At 43.0% G+C, this 20,748-nt stretch overlaps 1 protein-coding gene across 1 annotated transcript; it reads left to right on the top strand.

Annotated features, from left to right (window-relative positions):
- The first annotated feature begins 206 nt into the window (after positions 1 to 206).
- On the top strand, positions 207 to 20,104 carry LOC145342594 (olfactomedin-4-like). Its single transcript, XM_080188140.1, has 5 exons — positions 207 to 314; positions 7,152 to 7,316; positions 8,421 to 8,639; positions 14,857 to 14,989; positions 18,578 to 20,104. Exons 1-5 carry the CDS (start codon positions 261 to 263, stop codon positions 19,390 to 19,392), a joined length of 1,386 nt encoding a protein of 461 aa, XP_080044266.1. The 5' UTR covers positions 207 to 260; the 3' UTR covers positions 19,393 to 20,104.
- The last annotated feature ends 644 nt before the right edge of the window (positions 20,105 to 20,748 follow it).

Below are 20,748 nucleotides of genomic sequence, written 5' to 3'. Positions count from 1 at the left end.
GCTCTCTCAGTCCTATTTCCTCTCCTAAAAACCACTATTTTTTAATATTTATTTGGTTTCTCCTGTTTGCTCCCGTCCTCCAATTCCCTCTCTACGTTGTCCCTCCCCACTCTCTAGGTTCCTTTACCATTAAGGCCCCTCCCCATCTCATTTCTCCTCCCCTTGATCTTCCGCCTTCTTCATCTGGCGTCCCCCTTTCCCCTCCCCTCAGTCCCCTATTAAATAAATGTCACCCCGTGGGTTGGAGTGCAGTTCTCGGGATGGCTGCGATTTCTCTGACTTTTGCCGTGTTCCTCGTATCTCTGCTGTCTGCTGTGAGTATCACCGAGTCGTGACCTGGTCATCTCGTTTGTTACAAATAACTAACAATTAACTGCACGAATGTCTCAGGCCCTGGAGCGTGTTATTCCTCTTTATTCCTCCACTTTGTCTTCTTCCTCTCAGTCATCTCATCCTCTACCTCTTCCCTTCACTCCTCTGACCCCCTTCTCTCCTCTCTCACCCATTCTCCCTTCTCTCCTCTCCCTGCACCCCCTGGTTTGTACAATTGCTGTGAAATAGTCATAGCTGGTTTCGTGGGCTCGGGCTGATCTGCTCAGCAGTATTTCGCCAGGCGTGATCATCTCGTTGAGTGTTTAAAAAAAAAGAATATTTCCTAAAATCAGGAGAAGATCCCAGTCCCCTCAGTTCACCAGATGGAAACCGTCAGAGACGGTAGGTGTGAAAAGCAAAACTCAGCGGATGCTGCAGATCTGAAATAAAAGTAATAAGTGCTGGAAAATCCCACAGATGAGTTGTCAGGATGGGCGTTATCCGGACTCCCGAGGTTGCAGTGATGCTGCCCAGGCTGGTCCGCTCGCTCCGGGTGAACTGATCGGCGCTGGTTTATCCACAGCAATGTTTCAATCTGTGCAGGTTGATACACAGCGCCCACCTCTGTGCTGAAGGTACTGGCTTTTACTGAATTCGAAATTCCGCCGCTCTTTGAGGAGAATGAGGATCTGAAGGGGAAAAAAATAATTAAGGTTGGGGAGGGAAATTTTCTCTGGTTATGGGTTTGCCATTTCATAAACACTAAAGCAGATTTCCCACACCATACACTGCTTCCTTTACACTGACCGTCTTTCCCTGCACAGTGAATTGAGGGATTATCTTGCTTCTAACTCATTAACACATCTTTTGAGAAATATATAGACTTGACCTAAAGAGTGGAGACAAATGGCTGTTGATCATCAAGCTTTTCACCATATCTATCACTGACTTGGAATATAAATAGAGCCGCCAAAGTTTGCAAGCAACGCAGTAAATGGTATAGATGGAAGCAGCAAGTTACTAGGGGACATGGACCGTGAGCAAAAGTGTGACGGCGGAGATAAATCAGAAGGACATAGACAAAGCTATGAAGTACAAAGAGGTTTGGGTTTTCATGTATACAAGGCACCAAAAGCTACAACAGGGAGGTTTAAAACATAAAAGAGACTAATGGAATGTTTATCTGGAAGGAACTGGAATACAAAGGGGAAAAGGCGATGCTTCAGTTATATAAAGCTTTTGGTGAGAGATCTGCAGTACTGCATCCATCCCACCCCAGGAAGGACATATTGGCCCTGAACAAAGCACAATGGAGATTCACTGGTATCATACCCAGATTTAAATTAGGTCAGGTTCAATACACTTGACTTGTATTCGCTTGAGCTTAGAAACCAAGATATTTCACATGTTTGGGGGTTAGATATGGTAGATGAAGAGAAACTATTACCTCTAGATGGGGAATTCAGAAGAAATAATAAACTTGAAATGATAGGTAGGTAGGCCAATCACCAATTAGGAATGAAATGAGGAAGAAGTTTTTACACAAAGTTGTCAGAAATAGGTAATCCTCTCCCACAAAAGGTTATAGATAGTGGGTCAATTTAGATTTTTAAGATTGAACTTAATGGATTTTTGTTACTCAGAGGCATAAAGAGATATGAAACAAAAATGAGTAAATTGATTGAAGGCATAGATCACCCATAATCTAAGTAAATGGTTAAGTGGACTTGTGTCGAATAGCCTCGTCCTGTTCCTCTTCTCCTACTTCACAAGGTCTAATCAGCTGAGGTTCAATGATCTGAAATGGGGTGGGGAGGGATGGTGGTGCGGTGTGAGTATTAGACTCACTTCCTTAAGCAGATCAACTAGTTGTAAGGTTATTAGTTTGCGCATACTGAAACTGGTCTTTCTATTAGGTACTTGGGTGAAACAATGGGGGGGGGGGATTTCAGCATGGGTGAGCATGTGGGGGTGGATCTGGGGGTTATGTCATGAGAGAATTTGAGCACTTTGGGAAGTTGAATACAACCTGCCAACTTTCACATCTGATGCCAGCATATTAGGCTGTGATGTAGCATCTCTCTCAGGACAGGTAGGTTGCCACTTTCAGTGTGACAATTGCTCAATTACAGCCACATTAACATGGTGTTTTCAGTTTAAGTTTGCATCCACAGACTTCTTGTATTTCCTGGAACTCGCCACTGAACGCAAAGCTAGATCACGGGTAATTCAGGTCCCTGAAAATATGACAGGGAAATAAACCGGGACGTGCTGACACTTCAGAGCTGCTTTCGTGCTACACTTTGAAGGCTTGTGTGTCCAATCTGCACTTAAGTTCTGATTTTCAGGTTACCCAGGGTGTCCACTTATATTGTGTTGCTTTGGACCTCAATGAGAGCTAAGATGACCAGCACCACCAGGGGCAGGAACAGTACCAGCCTGCTGCTCAGAGACCTGCAAATCCACAGGAGAATAGAGATCAATCAGCAAAGAGGTCCAGAACACAGTTCACCCAGGGTCTATAGACAGAGGATAAGCTTCCTTAACCTGCTGGAACACCTGTGTCTCAGGAGGCTAAGGATGTCACATCATACAGTGACAGATATTTGCAGCCTTCTGAAACAAGATTTGCTGTCAGCTGGACCTGGTGGTCACACTTTACCAGTAGCTGTCAAAGTCATCACTTAATTGTTCCAGCAACCTGCTGGAGACATTGTTGGACCTCACATTCTACTGGCTAAGACAAGTGCTGCTGGTTTGGTTGGAAGGGCCAGCGACCATTTTTCTTTTCAACCTGAGGTGAGACCAGTCAGACTGAGCAGATGCTCGTGTCTGCGGTTCTGGCATGGACTCATCGACTGCATGCATGTGATTAGAACATAGAACACTACAGCACAACCAGGCCCTTCGGCCCACAAGTTGCGCCGATCGTATCCTTACCTACCAGGCCATGAACTATCTGTAACTCCCAATCCCATTAAATCCCATGTACTCATCCAGAAGTCTTTTAAAAGACCCCAGCGAATTCACCTCTATCACCACTGACGGCAGCCGATTCCACTCACTCACCACCCTCTGGGTGAAAAACTTACCCCTAACATCTCTCTGTACTTGCTCCCCAGCACCTTAAACCTGTGTCCTCTCATAGCGACCATTTCAGCCCTCGGAAATAGGGTGGATTCTTGAAGGCTATCTATTCCTCTCAACATTTTATAAACCTCTATCAGGTCGCTTCTCAACCTTCGTCTCTCCAGGGAGAACAGACCTAGCTCCCTCAGCCTATCTTCATAAGGCATGCCTCCCAATCCAGGCAACATCCTTGTAAATCTTCTCTGCACCCTCTCAATAGCTTCCACTTCCTTCCTGTAGTGAGGTGACCAGAACTGCACACAGTACTCCAAGTGGGGTCTGACAAGGGTCATATAAAGTTGCAGCATTACCTCCCAACTCCTAAACTCAATCCCTTGATTAATGAAGGCTGTACACCATACGCCTTCTTGACCACATCCTCCAGCTGCGACACCGATTTAAGAGTCCTATGGACCCAGACCCCAAGGTCCTTCTGCTCCTCAACACTGCTAAGACTCCTACCCTTGATATTGTACTCTTTCATCCCATTGGTCCTGTCAAAATTGACCACTACACATTTATCAGCATTGAAGTCCATCTGCCACTTCTTCACCCAGTCTTGCATCCTATCTATGTCATGCAGCAACTTCTGACATCCCTCCACACTATCCACAACATCACCAACCTTTGTATCATTGGCGAACTTACTAACCCATCCCTCCACTTCCTCATCCAGGTCATTTATGAAAATGACAAACAACAAGGGTCCTAGAACAGATTCCTGGGGCACTCCACTGGTGACTGACCTCCATGCAGAAAAAGACCCATCTACAACCACTCTCTGCCTTCTGCAGGCAAGCCAGTTCTGGATCCACAAGGCCAAAGCCCCTTGGATCCCATGCCCTCTCACCTCCTCAAGTAGTCTTGCACAGGGGACCTTACTGAACGCCTTGCTGAAGTCCATGTAAACCACATCCACCGCTCTTCCTTCGTCAATGTGTTCAGTCACATTCTCAAAGAACTCAACTAGGCTCGTAAGGCACGACCTGCCCTTGACAAAGCCATGCTGACTATTTGTGATCATACTAAACTTCTCTAAATGCTCATAAATCCTGTCCCTCAGAATCCTCCACCATCAACGTACCAACCACTGAGGTCAGACTCACCGGTCGGTAATTTCCCAGGCTATCCTTGTTCCCTTTCTTGAAAATAGGAACCACATCTGCAATCCTCCAATCCTCCAGAACCTCTCCCGTCTCCATCGACGATGCAAAGATCATCGCCAGGGGCTCTGTAATCACTTCCCTCACCTCCCACAGTAACCTGGGGTACACCCCATCTGGTCCCGGCTACTTATCTATCTTGATAGAATTTAAAAGTTCTAACACATCCTCTTTCTTAATGTCCACATACTCAATCTTTTCAGTCTGCCGCAAACCTGTAGTACAACCTCCCAGATCACTTTCCACCGTGAATACTGAGGCAAAGTACTCATTAAGCACCTCTGCCATTTCTTCCAGTTCCACACAGACTTTTTCCCCTTTCACCTTTTATATGTCATATCCCTTCTCTTCTCATCCTTTTACTCTTCACATATTTGTAGAATGCCTTGAGATTCTCCTTAAAGTATCCCCAGATTGCGCAGCAACTGAAAAAATTTTGACTCTGTTAATGTACAGCTAGTGTGTGACCTCAAAAAAAAATCTTTATGCAGTTGTGCACAAGGTTCCCTGATATTTGTCATGATATTTTACTCCCTGATCTGTTCTCTGCTCAGAAACAAGGGATACCCACTTAAAATGTGGCTGGTAATATTCATGAGGAACCCAACTAAAGAAGTCCAAAAAAAAATGAAGGCCATGTGAACACTAAATGTGTTATTGAGAAAGCCATCAGGTGTCTGGACAGATCTGAAGGCACCTTTTGATAAAGATCAGGCAGTCTTTTCAGAATGGCTATAGTGTGCTTCGCTCTGCACAGTGTCACACAGCTCTTTTGTTTGAATGTGCAGGAGTGAATGTCATATGCCATGTGGCTGTCTGAGATTTAATTCTGTCACCAGGTATCCCAAGAGGCCCCCCCCCCCCCACCCCACCCTGCCGCCCAGCTTCTCATCTCCAGTGATCAAACATGCCAAGACTCTGTTGAATTCCAGTACCGCCTCCCCTGCAGCTGTCAGCGGCTGGAGGGTCACTTCCAGTTCTCAGCGGCTGGAGGGTCACTTCCAGTTCTCAGCCTCCCCCTTGTGTTTTGTGTTCTCTTCTGCGAGAAGGGAAAGAAACCTATGAGTGAGTGAAAAGAAAGGCATGTGTTGAAACAGATGGATGGAGGTCATTTGTTGATAGTGACTGAAGGAGAGGCATGACAATGCACGGGGATGAGTGTCAGTGGTGAATGGACAGATGGAGATGTGTGTAAGTGCATGGACAGTGAGGGATGTTGTACCTGAAAGATAAGTTAATGTGAGGAATTATGTGCTGAAGTAGACTTAAGAAAGTAGGGTGAGGAGTTTGGATGATGCAGGATGTGGGTGAGTGTTCCACTGTCCTCATCTTCCCTGTCTAGCTTGGGTCATTAAACCACTTTTGACATTGCATCCACGAATGTGCTACCGTGTTTCTGCCATCAGAGGCAACCTCTAGTCACAGATTTATCTGCAGGATTCTGCCACCTATCAGCAATGAAGAGCATCTCCTTATGGATCCCATCAGCCCCCAGCATCACATCCAGGAAAGTGTTCATAAAGTGAGGTGCACCCTTCGAATGTTTGGACCATATTCTACTGATTTTCTTCTGTTGTGCTCCCAACTCTTTTGAATTTAAATCAATTAAACTAAATTAAATGAACTGAGGGGCAAAATAAAAGTGGAACCACCTAAAAAAAAAAAGCACAAATGAAACCTAAAACACCAAACCAAAAAAATGTCAAAAAGGCATCCCAGTCCCTGCAATGTCCACAGACCCCACATGTTCCCTCTCCAGGGATCCAGCCACAAATGTAGCTGTGCTAAAGGGGTAGACAGCCTGCCCGATGCCAGGACCTGTTTATGGCAAATTTAGCAGGTCTAGGAGCAAGTTCACAAGGAGGTCTTCCTCCTCCACCATCCTGAGTGCTCATAGATCAGGAGTGTGAAGCTGAAGTGCAAACAAAACTGTAACAAAAGGTATTTTAAGTAATTCAAAAGGAAGTCTGGCCCAAATCACTCTATATAAACATGGTCCACAGACTCCAGACGATTGCAAAAAGGGCAGGTTTCTTGGAACCAGTGCAACCTATAGCTGAATGGGACTCTGCTGTGCTCCCAATCTAAAATTCATCAAACTGAATGGTTGGACTTTAATTACTGGAGTTGAAATCATTTCACGTTAATCCTTATTATACCACCTGATGCCAATTGGTCAGGTAACTGGGTAATTACCTAGTAATGCAATGTCTAGGTTAGAGATACACTGACCAACAAGCTGCACTGGCTTCTGGAATTCTTATAAATTGCCAGAACTCCACTGCTCCTTGCATGTCAAAAAGTTAAAATTTAGCCCAATGCGACAGTTGAGTCAGACTGTTATTATTTATTGGACTGTTTCGTCCAAGGAGCCACTTTCTCATTGGTTAAGGTCATTTGCCCTTACAATTTTCATCACTATTTGTATGTTATGGATACTGTACCAAAAGTCTATGCTTAGGTCATATAATAGTTTAGGAGTTCACTGTAATGCTGTGAAAGGGAATCCAAGCACCTTATTACAAACTGACAGCTATTGATTTACAGGAAGCAGAATATCAATTCCAGGGAGTTCATGGAGTACTCGAGAATGGGAATCGATGTGTCTGCAAAATGCAGTTTTCTGAATGGGAATTTCCAGTTGAAAAATTTGAACAATTACAAGGTCTGTCACAGAACTGCGTCAAATCTCTGGAAGAGAGGAAATTAGAGGTGAGCAAATGTAAACGTAGACACTGGCAGCCTGCATACACCAACATCATGTCATTCAGAGAGTGGATCCTGTCCACATAGACAGAGCAACCCAAACACTGACAATTATTCACACAGAATAGGTGATACAGACACTGAAACTTATTCACTTAGAGGAAGAGGCATACACATCAATACCCATTCACCAGAACAGGGAGACACAAACACCAACCAATTACATAACATTAAACAGCTCCTTATAAACAGAAAGATTTGCATTATATAGCGTCTTTCTTAACCTTAGGATATCCCAAAGAATACAATCATTGTGAGAATAAGGTCAGATTTAGTTTTAACATACACAACAGTCAAGCAACTAAACACTCACTGTCACTCATAAGGAAGCAAGAGCTTACCACAGTTAACAGGCACATTCTAATTATATCATTCTCCCACTTATAGATTTCTCTGCCTTTCCACAACACCCCTCTTCCTTTTAATTTGAAATCACCACTTTGAGTTCTGTCTATATCCATAGGCACTGTAGTGTTTCCAAATCATTTCCTGCCACCTGTTAGTCAGAACAAGTGGTTATGATGGAAAAATCAATCCAGACTAGTCTTCTAAGTTCAACCAGTTTATTGTCAGATACTTCCTTAGGGCTATTAACGTACAAGAAGCTCCCTACCCAAAATGATCTAGGGGTGGAATGGTAGCACAGTGGTTAGCACTGCTGCCTCACAGTGCCAGGGACCAGGTTCGATTCCTGGTTTGGTTCACTGTCTGTGCAGAGTTTGAATGTTCTCCCCTTGTCTGTATGGGTTTCCTCTGGGTGCTTCAGTTTCCTCCCACAGTTCGAAAGACGTGCTGGTTAGGTGAACTGGCCATGCTAAGTTCTCCCTCAGTGTACCTGAACAGGCACTGGAGTGTGGCGATGAGGGGATTTTCACAGAAACTTCATTGTAATGTTAATTTAAGCCTACTTGTGATTAACAAATACCATTCTAACTTTCCTCAGTTTAAAGGATCTATTTAAATAGCAATTTCTTTAATACATGCCATGGATTGGACATCATTGTTTATTTGACTTGTTTCTTTTTTCAATATGATATTGTAACTTTAAAGGCAACTTTTGCTGAGTACAAGATTCCAGAGTTCCAGGCACAGATACAAAACCTTTCTTCTCAGCTGCTACCATTTGAGGCAATGTATAAACAGCAACTATACCATCCACTCAACTTTTGGACTGTTCGCTGGGAGCTGAAGCGGCTCAGCTCAGAGATTGCAAAGACTCAGAGTGTTCCTTCATCAAACACTGATTTACTTCTCAAGGTCTCCACTGAGGTGAGATCAACTGGATTTGTTTTCAGTATTTATTGTAACATTGCCACATGTCAATACTATGATTGCTAGACTTGATTGGTGATGGTTCAGACCATGGCCTTGATTTTAGCCCCCACACCTCCTTACCCACTGAGAACATTTAATTGTAGGGGACCAAATCAGGTTGACTCCATTTATCACCCTGAGGTCACTCTGTTTCCATCTGGTGCATTTCATCTTGGTCAACTTTCAATTGGCCAAAGTTCTATAGGCAAGTAAGAATCTATTGTCAATTTTAAAAAAAAATTCATTCATGGGATGTGGGCATTGTTGGTTTGGCCAGTATTTATTGCCCATCACAATTTGCCCTTGAACTGACTTGCATGGCCATTTCAAGGGCATTCAAGAGTCAACCAAAGTACAGTGGATCTGGAGTCACATGTAGGCCAGACCAGGTAAGGATTTTAGATTTCCTTTCCTAAAAGCCATTAATGAACCAGTTGGGTTTTTACGACAATTAACAATGGTTTCATGATCATCATTTAAATATTTTAAATTCCATTTTTTTAAGTGAATTGAATTTCACCATCTGCCGCAGCATGATTTGAATCTGTGTTCCAAGATCACTACCCTGAGTCTCTGGATTATTAGCCCAGTGAAAATACCACTATACTATTGCCTCCCCAGTTGTTGCCTAGAACATTAATGCAACATGATTTAATGTTGTGGGTCAGTGGGAGGCCTCATACTATATGGGACTTACAGTGGCAACTGACTAGAATGGAGAATGTTAAATTTTGCAGAAGTGCTTCTCCAAGGCCCCACAAAGAGTCACTGGCTCTCCCTAGCCGTGGCCTTACCTCTCCCTCACCATGCTGTCATTGGCTACTGAAAAACTTTGCCCAGCACTGAGGTTCTGCCAAGAATGCTTCCTTTTGGTCCCTGGCATCCAAATAATCCAATCTCCCACTCACTCCTATCAGTCCTAATGTCAGTCTGGCAATATCAGTAGGCCACTGTGCTGAAATATAATGCATATTTTAGGAAAGGCCTAGGCCTCACTCTGAGATGGGCGGCATGGTGGCACAGTGCTTAATATTGCTGCTGCACAGCACGAGGGACCCAGGTTCAGTTCCAACCTCGGGTCACTGTCTGTGTGGAGTTTGCACCTTCTCCTCTTGTCTGCATGTGTTTCCTCCGGGTGCTCCCATAGTCCAAAGATGTGCATTGATCTGGCATGCTAAATTGATCCTAGTGTCAGTGGGATTAGCAGGGTAGATGAGGGTTACTGGAATAGGGCCTGGGTGGGATTAGGGTCGGTACAGATTTGATGGGTCAAATGGCCTAATTCTGTACTGTTGGGATTCTATGATTTTATTCCCTGAAGGTTTTCTCACTTATCCAGCCTGATCATATCTCCCAGTAGAAATCAAGAATTATGTATCTGTGGAAAACCAGACATTTAAAAGACTCTCTTACCTCCCACAAAGCTATCTCAGACAGGCCTCACAATCAATAGCCTTAACTGTGGAAAAGAGTGCTTTGGTTAAACAGCAGCTTATAATTGTAAAGCAATTCTACATTTAACATCACCAGTAGATGGGGGTTGTGATTCGCAAAGCGTACAATTTCAGTACAACCACAGTAGTTGCACTTCACATAGACTCTACAACACACTACAAGTGCAGCTAAATCCAGAGTTGGAACCAAACTAAACATCATAGTCAATGTTGGGAATCTTATTTCACTTCACATTGGAATTAGCTTTGGATTTAACTCAGTATTTGCAACACACAACTCATTGTCTGTCCACCCCACTTTGCACGGATGTTGAATTCTTCTTTAAGAGCATTCTAAAATTGTGTGGTCTCTCTGTCAGTTAGAATGCTGTGTCCAGTGGCTATTGCTTCCATTTGAAACTGCTGGTATGGTTAAATTCTATGAACTAACTGGCTGGTGGACTGGAAAGTGAAGTGGGAAAGCTATTTTTACCATTTCATTTGGGAGCGTGTAATATTGTTGATGAACATTAATTAAAAATAACTTTGAATCCCAAAAGATTAGATCACAACAATTTTTCTACTTTGGCATAAATGTGACAAAAGGATACTTCCTTCCAGGAATGATTCCACTTACAAATTAAGAATCTTTTGAAGCAAAACAAACTTTATTTGACAAGACAGTTTAAATATAACTCGAACAAATGAAGCAAGTTAACTACTAACAGTTGAATAATTAAAAATGAAAAGGAAACCATTTTAATTTCTAACTTAGCATGGTTCTAGTTCCAAATAAATCCCATTCGTACATAAATAAATCCATTTCTAAGTCGTTAGCCAACCTAGGCATACTCGTTTTAACATTTGTTAACACTCTTGGAGCTTTTAGAGAGATAGAGGGCTTGATTTTACCATTGTATTGCGCCCGTTTTTGGGTGCAAAAACTTGGTAAAGTCGAGTGTGAGACGAATAGTGCGATCCGCACCCACATCCATGCAAATTCCCACTTTACCAAGGCCTGAGAATGACCGAAACGTGCACGACGTCAATTTAAATGCATTTAAATTGACTTAATGAGCTGGCGTGGGCGTGATATGCCCCGTCCACAGCACAATTCAGACTCGTGATGTTTTTTCAGGCTAAGTGTGAATGGGGGTGCCTGAAAATAGGTTTTCAAGCCAGATCTGAATTGCATCCAGATTCAGCACTTAGAATCAAAATGGTAAAATCGCCCCCAGAATTTCAGAGTAATTTGTAGAAACCTCTGCCTTCAAACAATTCCCAGCTAGAACTGCAAACCAAACTGCTTCCTGTAAAAGCAGTTTTTCTCTGTTACAGACCCAGGACTGTACATAAACTGCATTATCACATGACTCTGTAACACACTCTAATAATAAATCTCTGGAGAACTTAAAGGTCCATTAACGCTGCTTAACATAACTAATTGCAAGGCTAAAATGAGTAATTATCCTGCTCTCTCAACATCTGAATTGCATTCCTTCCAAGTATACTGACACCTGTAGCATGAAGCATAACATTCCTCTTAGACATAAAAATACATATACTTTTCATAATCAGTTGTATTACTATACTATTAGATCTGGTGTTGTGTAACGAGGCAGGTAGAATTAGGGATCTTCTTGTGAGGGATCCTCTTGGGACGAGTGATCATAGTATGATTGAATTTCTGATGCAGATGGAGGATGAGAAAGTAGGGTCCTGAACCTGTGTCCTCTGTTTGAACAGAGGGGAGTATGATAGGATGAGAGTGGAATTGACGAATGTAGATTGGGGACGCAGATTGGTTGGTAGGACGGCTGAGGAACAGTGGAGAATTTTTAAGGAGATCTTTTTCAGTACTCAGCAGAAATATATTTCGATGGTAAAGAAGGGATGGTAGGAGAAGGGATAACCAGCCATGTTTATCGAAGGAAATAGAGAGTATTAAATTAAAAGCTGATGCGTTCAGAGCGGCTAAAAGTAGTGGGCGATTAGAAGATTGGGAAAGATTTAAAAATCAACAAAGAATGACTAAGAAGGCAATAAGCAAAGGAAAGATAGACTATGAAGCTAAACTAGCTCCAAATATAAAAAATGACAATAAAAGTTTTTACAAATATATAAAGAGGAGGAGACTGGCTAGAGTGAATGTTGGACCCTTCGAAGATGAGAGGGGCGATTTAGCAGTGGGCAATGAGGAAATGGCTGAGGCTTTAAATAAGTTTTTTGCCTCGGTCTTCACGGAGGAGGACACGAATAGTTTGCTGGGTGTTAGAGAGAGAAGGATGGTAGGAGATGAGGGCCTTAATGTGATAACTGTCACTAGAGAGGTAGTGCTCGATAGCCTAATGGGACTGAAGGTGGACAAGTCCCCGGAACTGGATGGAATGCATCCCAGGGTTCTGAAAGAAATGGCAGAGGTGATAGCGGATGCCTTAGTAATTATTTATCAAAATTCGCTGGACTCCGGGGTGGTGCCAAAAGACTGGAAAATGGCTAATGTTACGCCACTGTTTAAAACAGGTAGCAGACAAAAGGCAGGGAATTATAGGCCAGTTAGTTTAACGTCTGTAGTTGGAAAAATGCTAGAATCCGTCATCAAAGAAAAATAGTGAGGCACCTAGAAAAGAATGGTATGATCGAGCAGATGCAGCACGGATTTGTTAAGGGGAAGTCGTGTTTAACAAATTTATTGGATTTCTATGAGGATGTGACTAGTGTGGTAGACAGAGGGGAACCGGTGGATGTGGTGTTTTTAGATTTCCAAAAGGCGTTTGATAAGGTGCCTCACAAAAGGTTGCTGCAGAAGGTTAGGGTGCACGGAGTTGGGGGTAAGGTGTTAGCATGGATAGAGGATTGGCTGTCTAATAGGAAGCAGAGAGTTGGAATCAATGGGTGCTATTCTGGTTGGCAGCTGGTGACCCAGTGGAGTGCCGCAGGGATCGGTGCTGGGGCCTCAACTGTTTACCATTTACATAGATGATCTGGAGGAGGGGGCTGAGTGTAGGGTGACGAAATTTGCTGATGACACGAAGATGAGTGGAAAAGCAAATTGCGTGGAGGGTGTGGAAAGTCTGCAGAGAGATCTGGATAGGCTGAGCGAGTGGGCGAGGACCTGGCAGATGGAGTATAATGTTAGCAAGTGCGAGGTTATCCACTTTGGCAGAAATAATAGTAGGCGGGATTATTATTTAAAAGGCGAAAAGCTGCAACATGCTACGGTGCAGAGGGACCTGGGGGTCCTTGTGCACGAATCGCAAAAACCCAGTCTGCAGGTGCAGCAGGTAATCAAGAAGGCAAATGGAATGCTGGCCTTTATAGCGAGGGAGATAGAATATAAAAGTAGGGAGGTCTTGCTGCAACTGTACAGGGTGCTGGTGAGGCCGCAGCTGGAGTACTGTGTGCAGTTTTGGTCACCGCGCTTGCAGAAGGATAAATTGGCCCTGGAGGGAGTGCAGAGAAGGTTCACTAGGCTGATACCAGAGTTGAGGGGGTTAGCCTATGAAGAGAGGCTGAATAGACTGGGTCTGTACTCATTGGAGTTTAGAAGGCTGAGGGGGGATCTTGTAGAGACGTATAAGATAATGAAGGGGATAGATAGGGCAGAGATAGAGAGATTCTTCCCGCTTAGAAAGGATAGCAGGACTAGAGGGCACAGCCTCAAGATAAGGGGGGAGTGCAGTTTAGATCGGAGTTGAGGAGGAACTTCTTCACTCAAAGGGTGGTGAATCTCTGGAATTCTCTGCCCGTTGAAGTGGTGGAGGCTACCTCACTGAATATATTTAAGTCACAGGTAGATAGGTTTCTGATAGACAGGGGAATTAAGGGTTATGGGGAGAAAGCGGGAAAGTGGAGCTAATCCACTTCAGATCAGCCATGATCTTATTGAATGGCAGGACAGGTTCGAAGGGCTAGATGGCCTACTCCTGCTCCTATTTCTTATGTTCTATCATCGCAATGTGAGGCCAATAGCTTGTTATGAACCCATAGATATGAAATACTGACTTTATGTGGGAATTATTCTTCAACGATTCCCATTTCGAGTTCTTCACTTGCATCTTTCATTACTGAAATAAAATAAAGTGAAAGGGAAAGATATTCAACTATCATTTTTGAAATTCTGTTATACTAAATATATCAAATTTTCCATTGCAATTGATCATAACTGAGTTTTACACTTTCCAATACCAAGTGCTGAGGGATCTCAAGCTGGCAATCCTCAGCCAGCTTTGTGAAAATGAGCTGCTGCCTGCTCATTATGCAGGGTCCCAGGCCACTGCATGGATTTATTATTGAAATTATTTTTACACCTTCATTTCTGATCCATTCTCCTTATCAACTGCCTATCTTCTCATCCTCTTTTTACATCTCTAATTTGTCCCCCTTTTGTGAATTTATCTGTTCCCTCTCCTCTTAAATCTCTTTATTTTGAATTTATAAACAAGTTGCTGAGTACCTCTTACCATAAACAGATCTCCAATTATCCCTGATAATGACCAGGCCGTTCATCGCCCCAGCGATGACCAGGCCGTTCATCGCCCCAGCGATGACCAGGCCGTTCATCGCCCCAGCGATGACCAGGCCGTTCATCGCCCCAGCGATGACCAGGCCGTTCATCGCCCCAGCGATGACCAGGCCGTTCATCGCCCCAGCGATGACCAGGCCGTTCATCGCCCCAGCGATGAAAAAAGATTGCTAATAATAACCAGGCTATGTAATGAATTCTATTTGTGATCCAGATGCTGGATGCCCGCCTCAATGTGAAAAACTTGCAGCAACATGACAAACAAAACCTACTGTCCATGAAAGACTACTTGAAGATAATGAAGAACCGTTTGGAGAGCTTCTCTGTCTATGGCAAATTACATATTGGTGAGATTACATATTATCAGTTGCACATATTAGTTACCAAGACCACATCTTCATATTGTTACCCTAACAAAATAAGCATTAATACCTGCCATATTCATTTGAATTTAAATTGCTTGAACAACATTTAATGTTTTTATTTAAAGGTTTGTATGACTATCTCAGTAATTCCTAAATGCAACACTTGCTGAATAGCACAAACCAGGCTCAATCCTAGTCAGGGTTATAGTCAAGGTACTTTAACTGTGTTCATCTACTCAAGCTAGGAAATGAAGCATCGGACAGGATTTCTACACCTGATTGCCCAGAAAGTCCTGAAGTGTATGAATGTGGATATTGTCTGGTGACAAGACTGTGTTCACCTGTTCATTTCTCTGTAATATCCTCAAGTTCTATAGCCCTCTTGGAATTCAGTATTACTCCAAGTCTGGTGTGTTTTGCAACCCTGACTTCTTTCACCCTATTGCTGGCAACCATGCCTTCAGCTTCCTTGGAACTCAACTCTGGAATTCCTTCCTAAAACTTTTCAATCCCTCCCTTCCTTTAAGACTCTGTTTTAAACCCAACTCTTTGACCAAACCATTGGTCTTCTGTTTTAAGATCCCCTTCTTTGTCTCTGATTCAATTTTTGTTTAAGTGTACTCCTGTGCAGTGCCTCAAATGTTTTGCTACAGTGAAGTGTTCGAAAAATGCAAGTTCTTGCTGTCAACTATGTAACCTGTCATCACCTATTGTCCATATTTGCTGAAGGGAAATGTCCATTTCAGGATGATCCCGGAGGACTGTTGATATCAGTGCCCCAGTGTGAATTGTCAGCTTTGGAAAAGCTGCTTCTTTTGTTTGTTTGTTTACTCAGACTTTATAGTGGCCACAACCAATGAGTAGACTCCTGGGATCTATGCTGTTTATCTTTTTTACGTAGCCTTGTAGTCATTTTATCCAGTTACTAAGCTTCCAAAATTAAATGAACAACGTAAAAGCAGTTGGGAGCAGGAAAGAAGCAAAGGAGGGAAAAGAGTCACAGAGTAATCAGTATGTGCATTTTTAAAAACATAAATTGAGAATACTCTTGGTGACTGGGATCCAGTGATGGATCTGAAGACTGGCTGTCTATGCAAGGTGCAAGACACAGCTCAATGTACCTGAGATTTCAGGCTCACTGACTCAGGTGCAAATTCAAAATCAGGAGACTTCTAAACTAACGTTCAACTGAAAATATTCTCTCATTTTACATATCAGGAGGCTACTTTTTCATTCATTAAGAGAGCAGCAATGTTGACTTCAACCAATATGACTGGAAACAATTTAGATAATTTATGTTACTCTTTGTAGCTATTGCAGAGATTCAATTGCCAGAGTAAAATAATTATCTTTTTTTTACACATGCCATGTTAATGATGAACACATGAAATTGTAATTTTTATGCCATAGATTCAGTCAGTAAAACTAATGTATAACTGAGCCTCAAGGATTAGAAACAGCAAGATTTGGTTCCTAGTTATTTCCTAGTTAATCCGTCACCATCTACAACTTGCATTTATTTAGCACTTTTAAGTTTGTAAAACAGCCCAAGATGCTCCACAGGATCTTCAGACAAAAATCAACACTAAGCCTAGAAGAGGCATTAGGATGGGTGACCAAAAGCTTGCTCAAAGAGGTTTTAAGGTAAGTAGGGAGAAGGGGTAGGATTTTCCAGTCCCAAAGTCAACAGACCTCTTGCTGGTCCATCAAATTTCTCATTCTGCCTGCAACAATTCCCACAGCAGACAGGACCGGGAGATGCCAGCCAAGGTGAAGTTTGGGTAGGGAATTCCAGAGTTTACAATAAGCTTATACAACTAGCCTCAACAGTCTGGAATAGGGAGGCAAATCATATGAGCTTCTAATTATTATGTAGCAATCTATATTTTGGAAGTGTCTGTATGATCATGTGAACAAAACATGAGAAGATACTAGGGCTTAATTACAGCCTGTTAAAATACAGTGACTAGAATCACACTTAAAGAACGGTCATATGGAAGAGATACGAGGAAGCTGGTTCCTGTGCCTTAGTCATATACCAGGAGGAACCAATGCCTTTCGGTAAGGGTAAGGGGAAAAAGTTGGGAAAAATGTAGGGGGCGATTCTCCTATTCCGGCCCATTAATTTTTTGGTGGGTCGGGTTGGGAGAAGCATGTATGCGCCGATTCGTGGGATTCACGCATGCGTCCCTGATGCATGCCTGTCTCCTACTGCTAGAGAGCAGGTGTGGTCGAGGCCGTGCTGGGAACTGATGCGAAGACCAGGTAAGAAATTTTAATTTATTTTTAATGTAATTTAAATGTCATTATCGGGCCCCGGACTGAATTTTCCGGGCCCGATAGCATCTCCCATCTCATTAGGAGTATTTCACTCCAGCGGGTTTACAGTAGCTCCCCACTTTTGGTGAACTAGCGGGAGATACTGCTGGAGTGAATGGGGGCAATCAAGCCCACCCTGGGGTTGAGCAACAAAGGGGGTGGTGCCCCCGAATATGGGCACACTGGCAGTGCCAGCCTTGTCCCATGGCACTGCCCAAGGGGCAAAGTGTCAATGCCCAGGGGCACCTTGGCATTGTCCACTGGGCATCAGGCAGTGCCATGGGGGCGGGGTCAGATGGAGCCGGGCCAGGTGGGAGCAGGGCCTGTAGGGCGATTAGTGGGATTGGGGGTCCTGCTGCCATTCTGCATTGGTATCAGTCAGGACTGGACGGAAACTAGCGATCGGGGCAGGCTGGGGTGGGTGGTCTGCCGGGGTTGGGGGGATTGTCACTGCTGGGGTGGGGTGTGTGCTGGAGATCAGGGCGCTCCGGGATGGGAGGGGTGGGCTGGCTCAGGAATGCTTGTGGGGGTGGGGGCCACAATCGGGGGGGAGAGGGGGCAGCACTGCGAGGGTCCTGGACTGCCAACTCGATTGCTGGCCAGCAAAAGGGAGGCTGACAGTTTGGGGCCACTGTGTAGGTGCAGAGGCCCGGAACTGTCAGACTCCGGAGTGAATAGGCCCCCACCCTCTAGCTTTTAATGATTGTGACCTCGGCACGGCACAGAGCGTGGGAAATTCAAGTCTGAACTCCCACTGAAAGTACAATCGTGAATTACACCATTTTCCCCATCAATTCAGCACTTAGAAATTTGCTGGGAGAATTGCCCCATAATTTCCAAGGAGTCATAAATAGAGTCAGAAGGATGTACTCCACAGATCATTATAGTGCAGTTATTTGAAGCAAAAATGTAACACAAAGATCCTTCACAGGATAACAACATTCATGCATTTTCTAACTCTTATTCATGAAGAATTAGCACGTAAATGGCTTGAGTTTGATAGAAAATCATGGTTGGGATTTAATCTGAGGAAAAAAATGGGCTATGTGTTAAGTAGGTGGGAATGGTACGGGTGTTGTTAGTGTCTTTTGGGAAAGGGTACATGGATTGAGCCTGTTGGGAATAATGTAGATGGTTTGAGATTGATAGGTATAACAAAAAATGTTTATTCCCTTTATTGTCTTTGTATGAAGAAACATTATTGAAAAAATAGCTTGAAGAAAATGCAATTATAATCTGTGTTCCTTGTAGGAAACTGCTCCGGAGGAATTTTACGCAACATTAGTGAGCCGGTATTGGCACAACTCAATCCATATGGCACATCATACCATTACGGAGGTTGGGGTATGGATTCAATGCCCGGAAGCCCGCAACTCTACTGGGTTGTGGCACTGCTGTCCTCCAATATTTATGGAAATGCGATCCGAACCTACACTTCTTACAAAAACTTCCTGACAGCAAAATCCAACATTGATATTTCAGTAAAATCATCATACACAACCCCGAATGCGATACAAGGTCCTGGGGTTGTGGTTTACAACCAATCTCTGTATTACAACTGTTATAATACAGGGCAAATGTGCAGGTTTGACATGGCAACAAAAGCTATCACAAATGTTCTGCTTCCCGACGCTGGTTTTAATAATAAGTTCCCTTACTGTTATTATGACTGCTACGGTCACACAGATATGGATTTCTCTGTGGATGAAAATGGCATTTGGGTCATTTATGCTACTGAGAAGAATTATGGCAATGTTGTATTTAGTAAAATAGACAGCATTAGTTTGGTTGTGCTGCAGACCTGGAAAACAAAGCTCTTTAAGAAAGCAGTAACCAACACCTTTGTGATTTGTGGAGTGCTTTATGCCACCCGGTATATCAGTGATACTGAAGAGGAGATATTTTACATGTATGATACAGTCACTAACCAAGAGGCTAAAAATCTCAACATCCGGTTTGTCAAATATTCTCCACGTGTGGCAAACATCCACTACAACCCAGTAGATAGGAAACTCTATGTTTATAATGGTGGCTACATGGTAGCATATGAGCTCTTGTTTTATTAAAAGCGCAAATTAATCATTTCTTTCCAGCCATATTCAGCAAAATAACGATTTCATGCAATGAAATACATTATAATGGCATCTACTAATTTTAGAATGGTCTAGAACTTACTGTATAAGGAATTATTACTAAAAATTAAAAGTTTCAGAAAATCTTGGAAAGCAAACACATAAAACTTTATAGTCTGAGTAATAGACACAATTGTGGTGAAAGTTAGGAAAAGAATGTAGGGTCCATAAATTCACAGCCTCACCTAATGTACTCACCAGCAATGATGGACAAGGTTTGATTGGCAGTCTTTAAGAAATGTTAGCCTGAGGAAGAAACTAACTCCTGGGATAATTTGATTGGATTCTGAATTCTAATGTTTTCTCTTCTAATTTATCCAACATTTCCTTTACTCTGAAAGACACAATGTTAAGAGAATGTGATATTTTGAGGCTTAACTTATGCTTTAATTTACAGGATGATTGAATATTTTGTTAGCAATATGACACAACTTATGAATTTGAGGCGCTGCACATCAAATTGGAAATATTTACATGACTCAAACTGCCTTGCTTAACCACGTCTAAAATGAGGCCTGGTGAAACAGGCCTAATTATGTATGTTAATTAGATGGTGGCTATGCTGATCATTCCAATATATAAAGTACTGGCATGATCAACATGTCACATGGCTTGTGTATCCCTTTTTACGTAGCCTTTTTTGTGTCTGAATAAAGTTTTTGATATATCTAACTGCGTCTTCCACTCACGTCAAACTCTGTAACAAAATAGGTTCACTCCTAAGGTAGATGCTGTAGTAGGAAAGAGGAAATGTTTTTTGTGCTTATCACCATCAAGAAATGAAATTTATAGCAAGAAGGCAGAGTCAGGGCACTCATTCTGGTCATCCATTCGAAACAAAAGAGGAGCTCCCAAGTCTATTGAACCATAGAACATTACAGCACAGAAACAGGCCTTTTGGCCCTTCTTGGCTGTGCCGAACCATTTTTCTGCCCAGTCCCACTGACCTGCATCTGGACCATATCCCTCCACATCCTTGTCATCCATGTACCTGTCCAAGTTTTTCTTAAGTGTTAAAAGTGAACCCGCATTCACCACTTCATCTGGCACCTCATTTCACACTCCCACCACTTTCTGTGTGAAGAACCCACCCTAATATTTCCTTTAAATTTTTCCCCTTCACCCTTAATCCATGTCCTCTAGCTTTTCTTCTCCCCTAGCCTCAGTGGAAAAAGCCTGCTTGCATTCACTCTATCTATACCCATCATAATTTTATACACCTTTATCAAATCTCCCCTCATTCTTCTACTCTCCAGGTCCTAACTTCTTCAATCTTTCTCTGTAATTCAG

The sequence above is a fragment of the Carcharhinus amblyrhynchos genome, chromosome 4 (assembly GCF_965287045.1).
Source record: "Carcharhinus amblyrhynchos chromosome 4, sCarAmb.v2.hapA, whole genome shotgun sequence".
NCBI classification, from domain to species: Eukaryota; Metazoa; Chordata; class Chondrichthyes; order Carcharhiniformes; family Carcharhinidae; genus Carcharhinus; species Carcharhinus amblyrhynchos.
Note: the sequence above shows the minus strand (reverse complement) of the source record. Positions and strands in the feature narration are given on the sequence as shown.

Excerpts from the sequence above, each read along its gene's own strand:
- LOC145342594 (XM_080188140.1), top strand. The coding sequence starts at position 261 with ATGGCTGCGATTTCTCTGACTTTTGCCGTGTTCCTCGTATCTCTGCTG. Across the intron at positions 7,317-8,420 it reads TGGAAGAGAGGAAATTAGAG|GCAACTTTTGCTGAGTACAA; the intron begins GTGAGCAAATGT and ends GTAACTTTAAAG. Across the intron at positions 8,640-14,856 it reads TTCTCAAGGTCTCCACTGAG|ATGCTGGATGCCCGCCTCAA; the intron begins GTGAGATCAACT and ends TTTGTGATCCAG.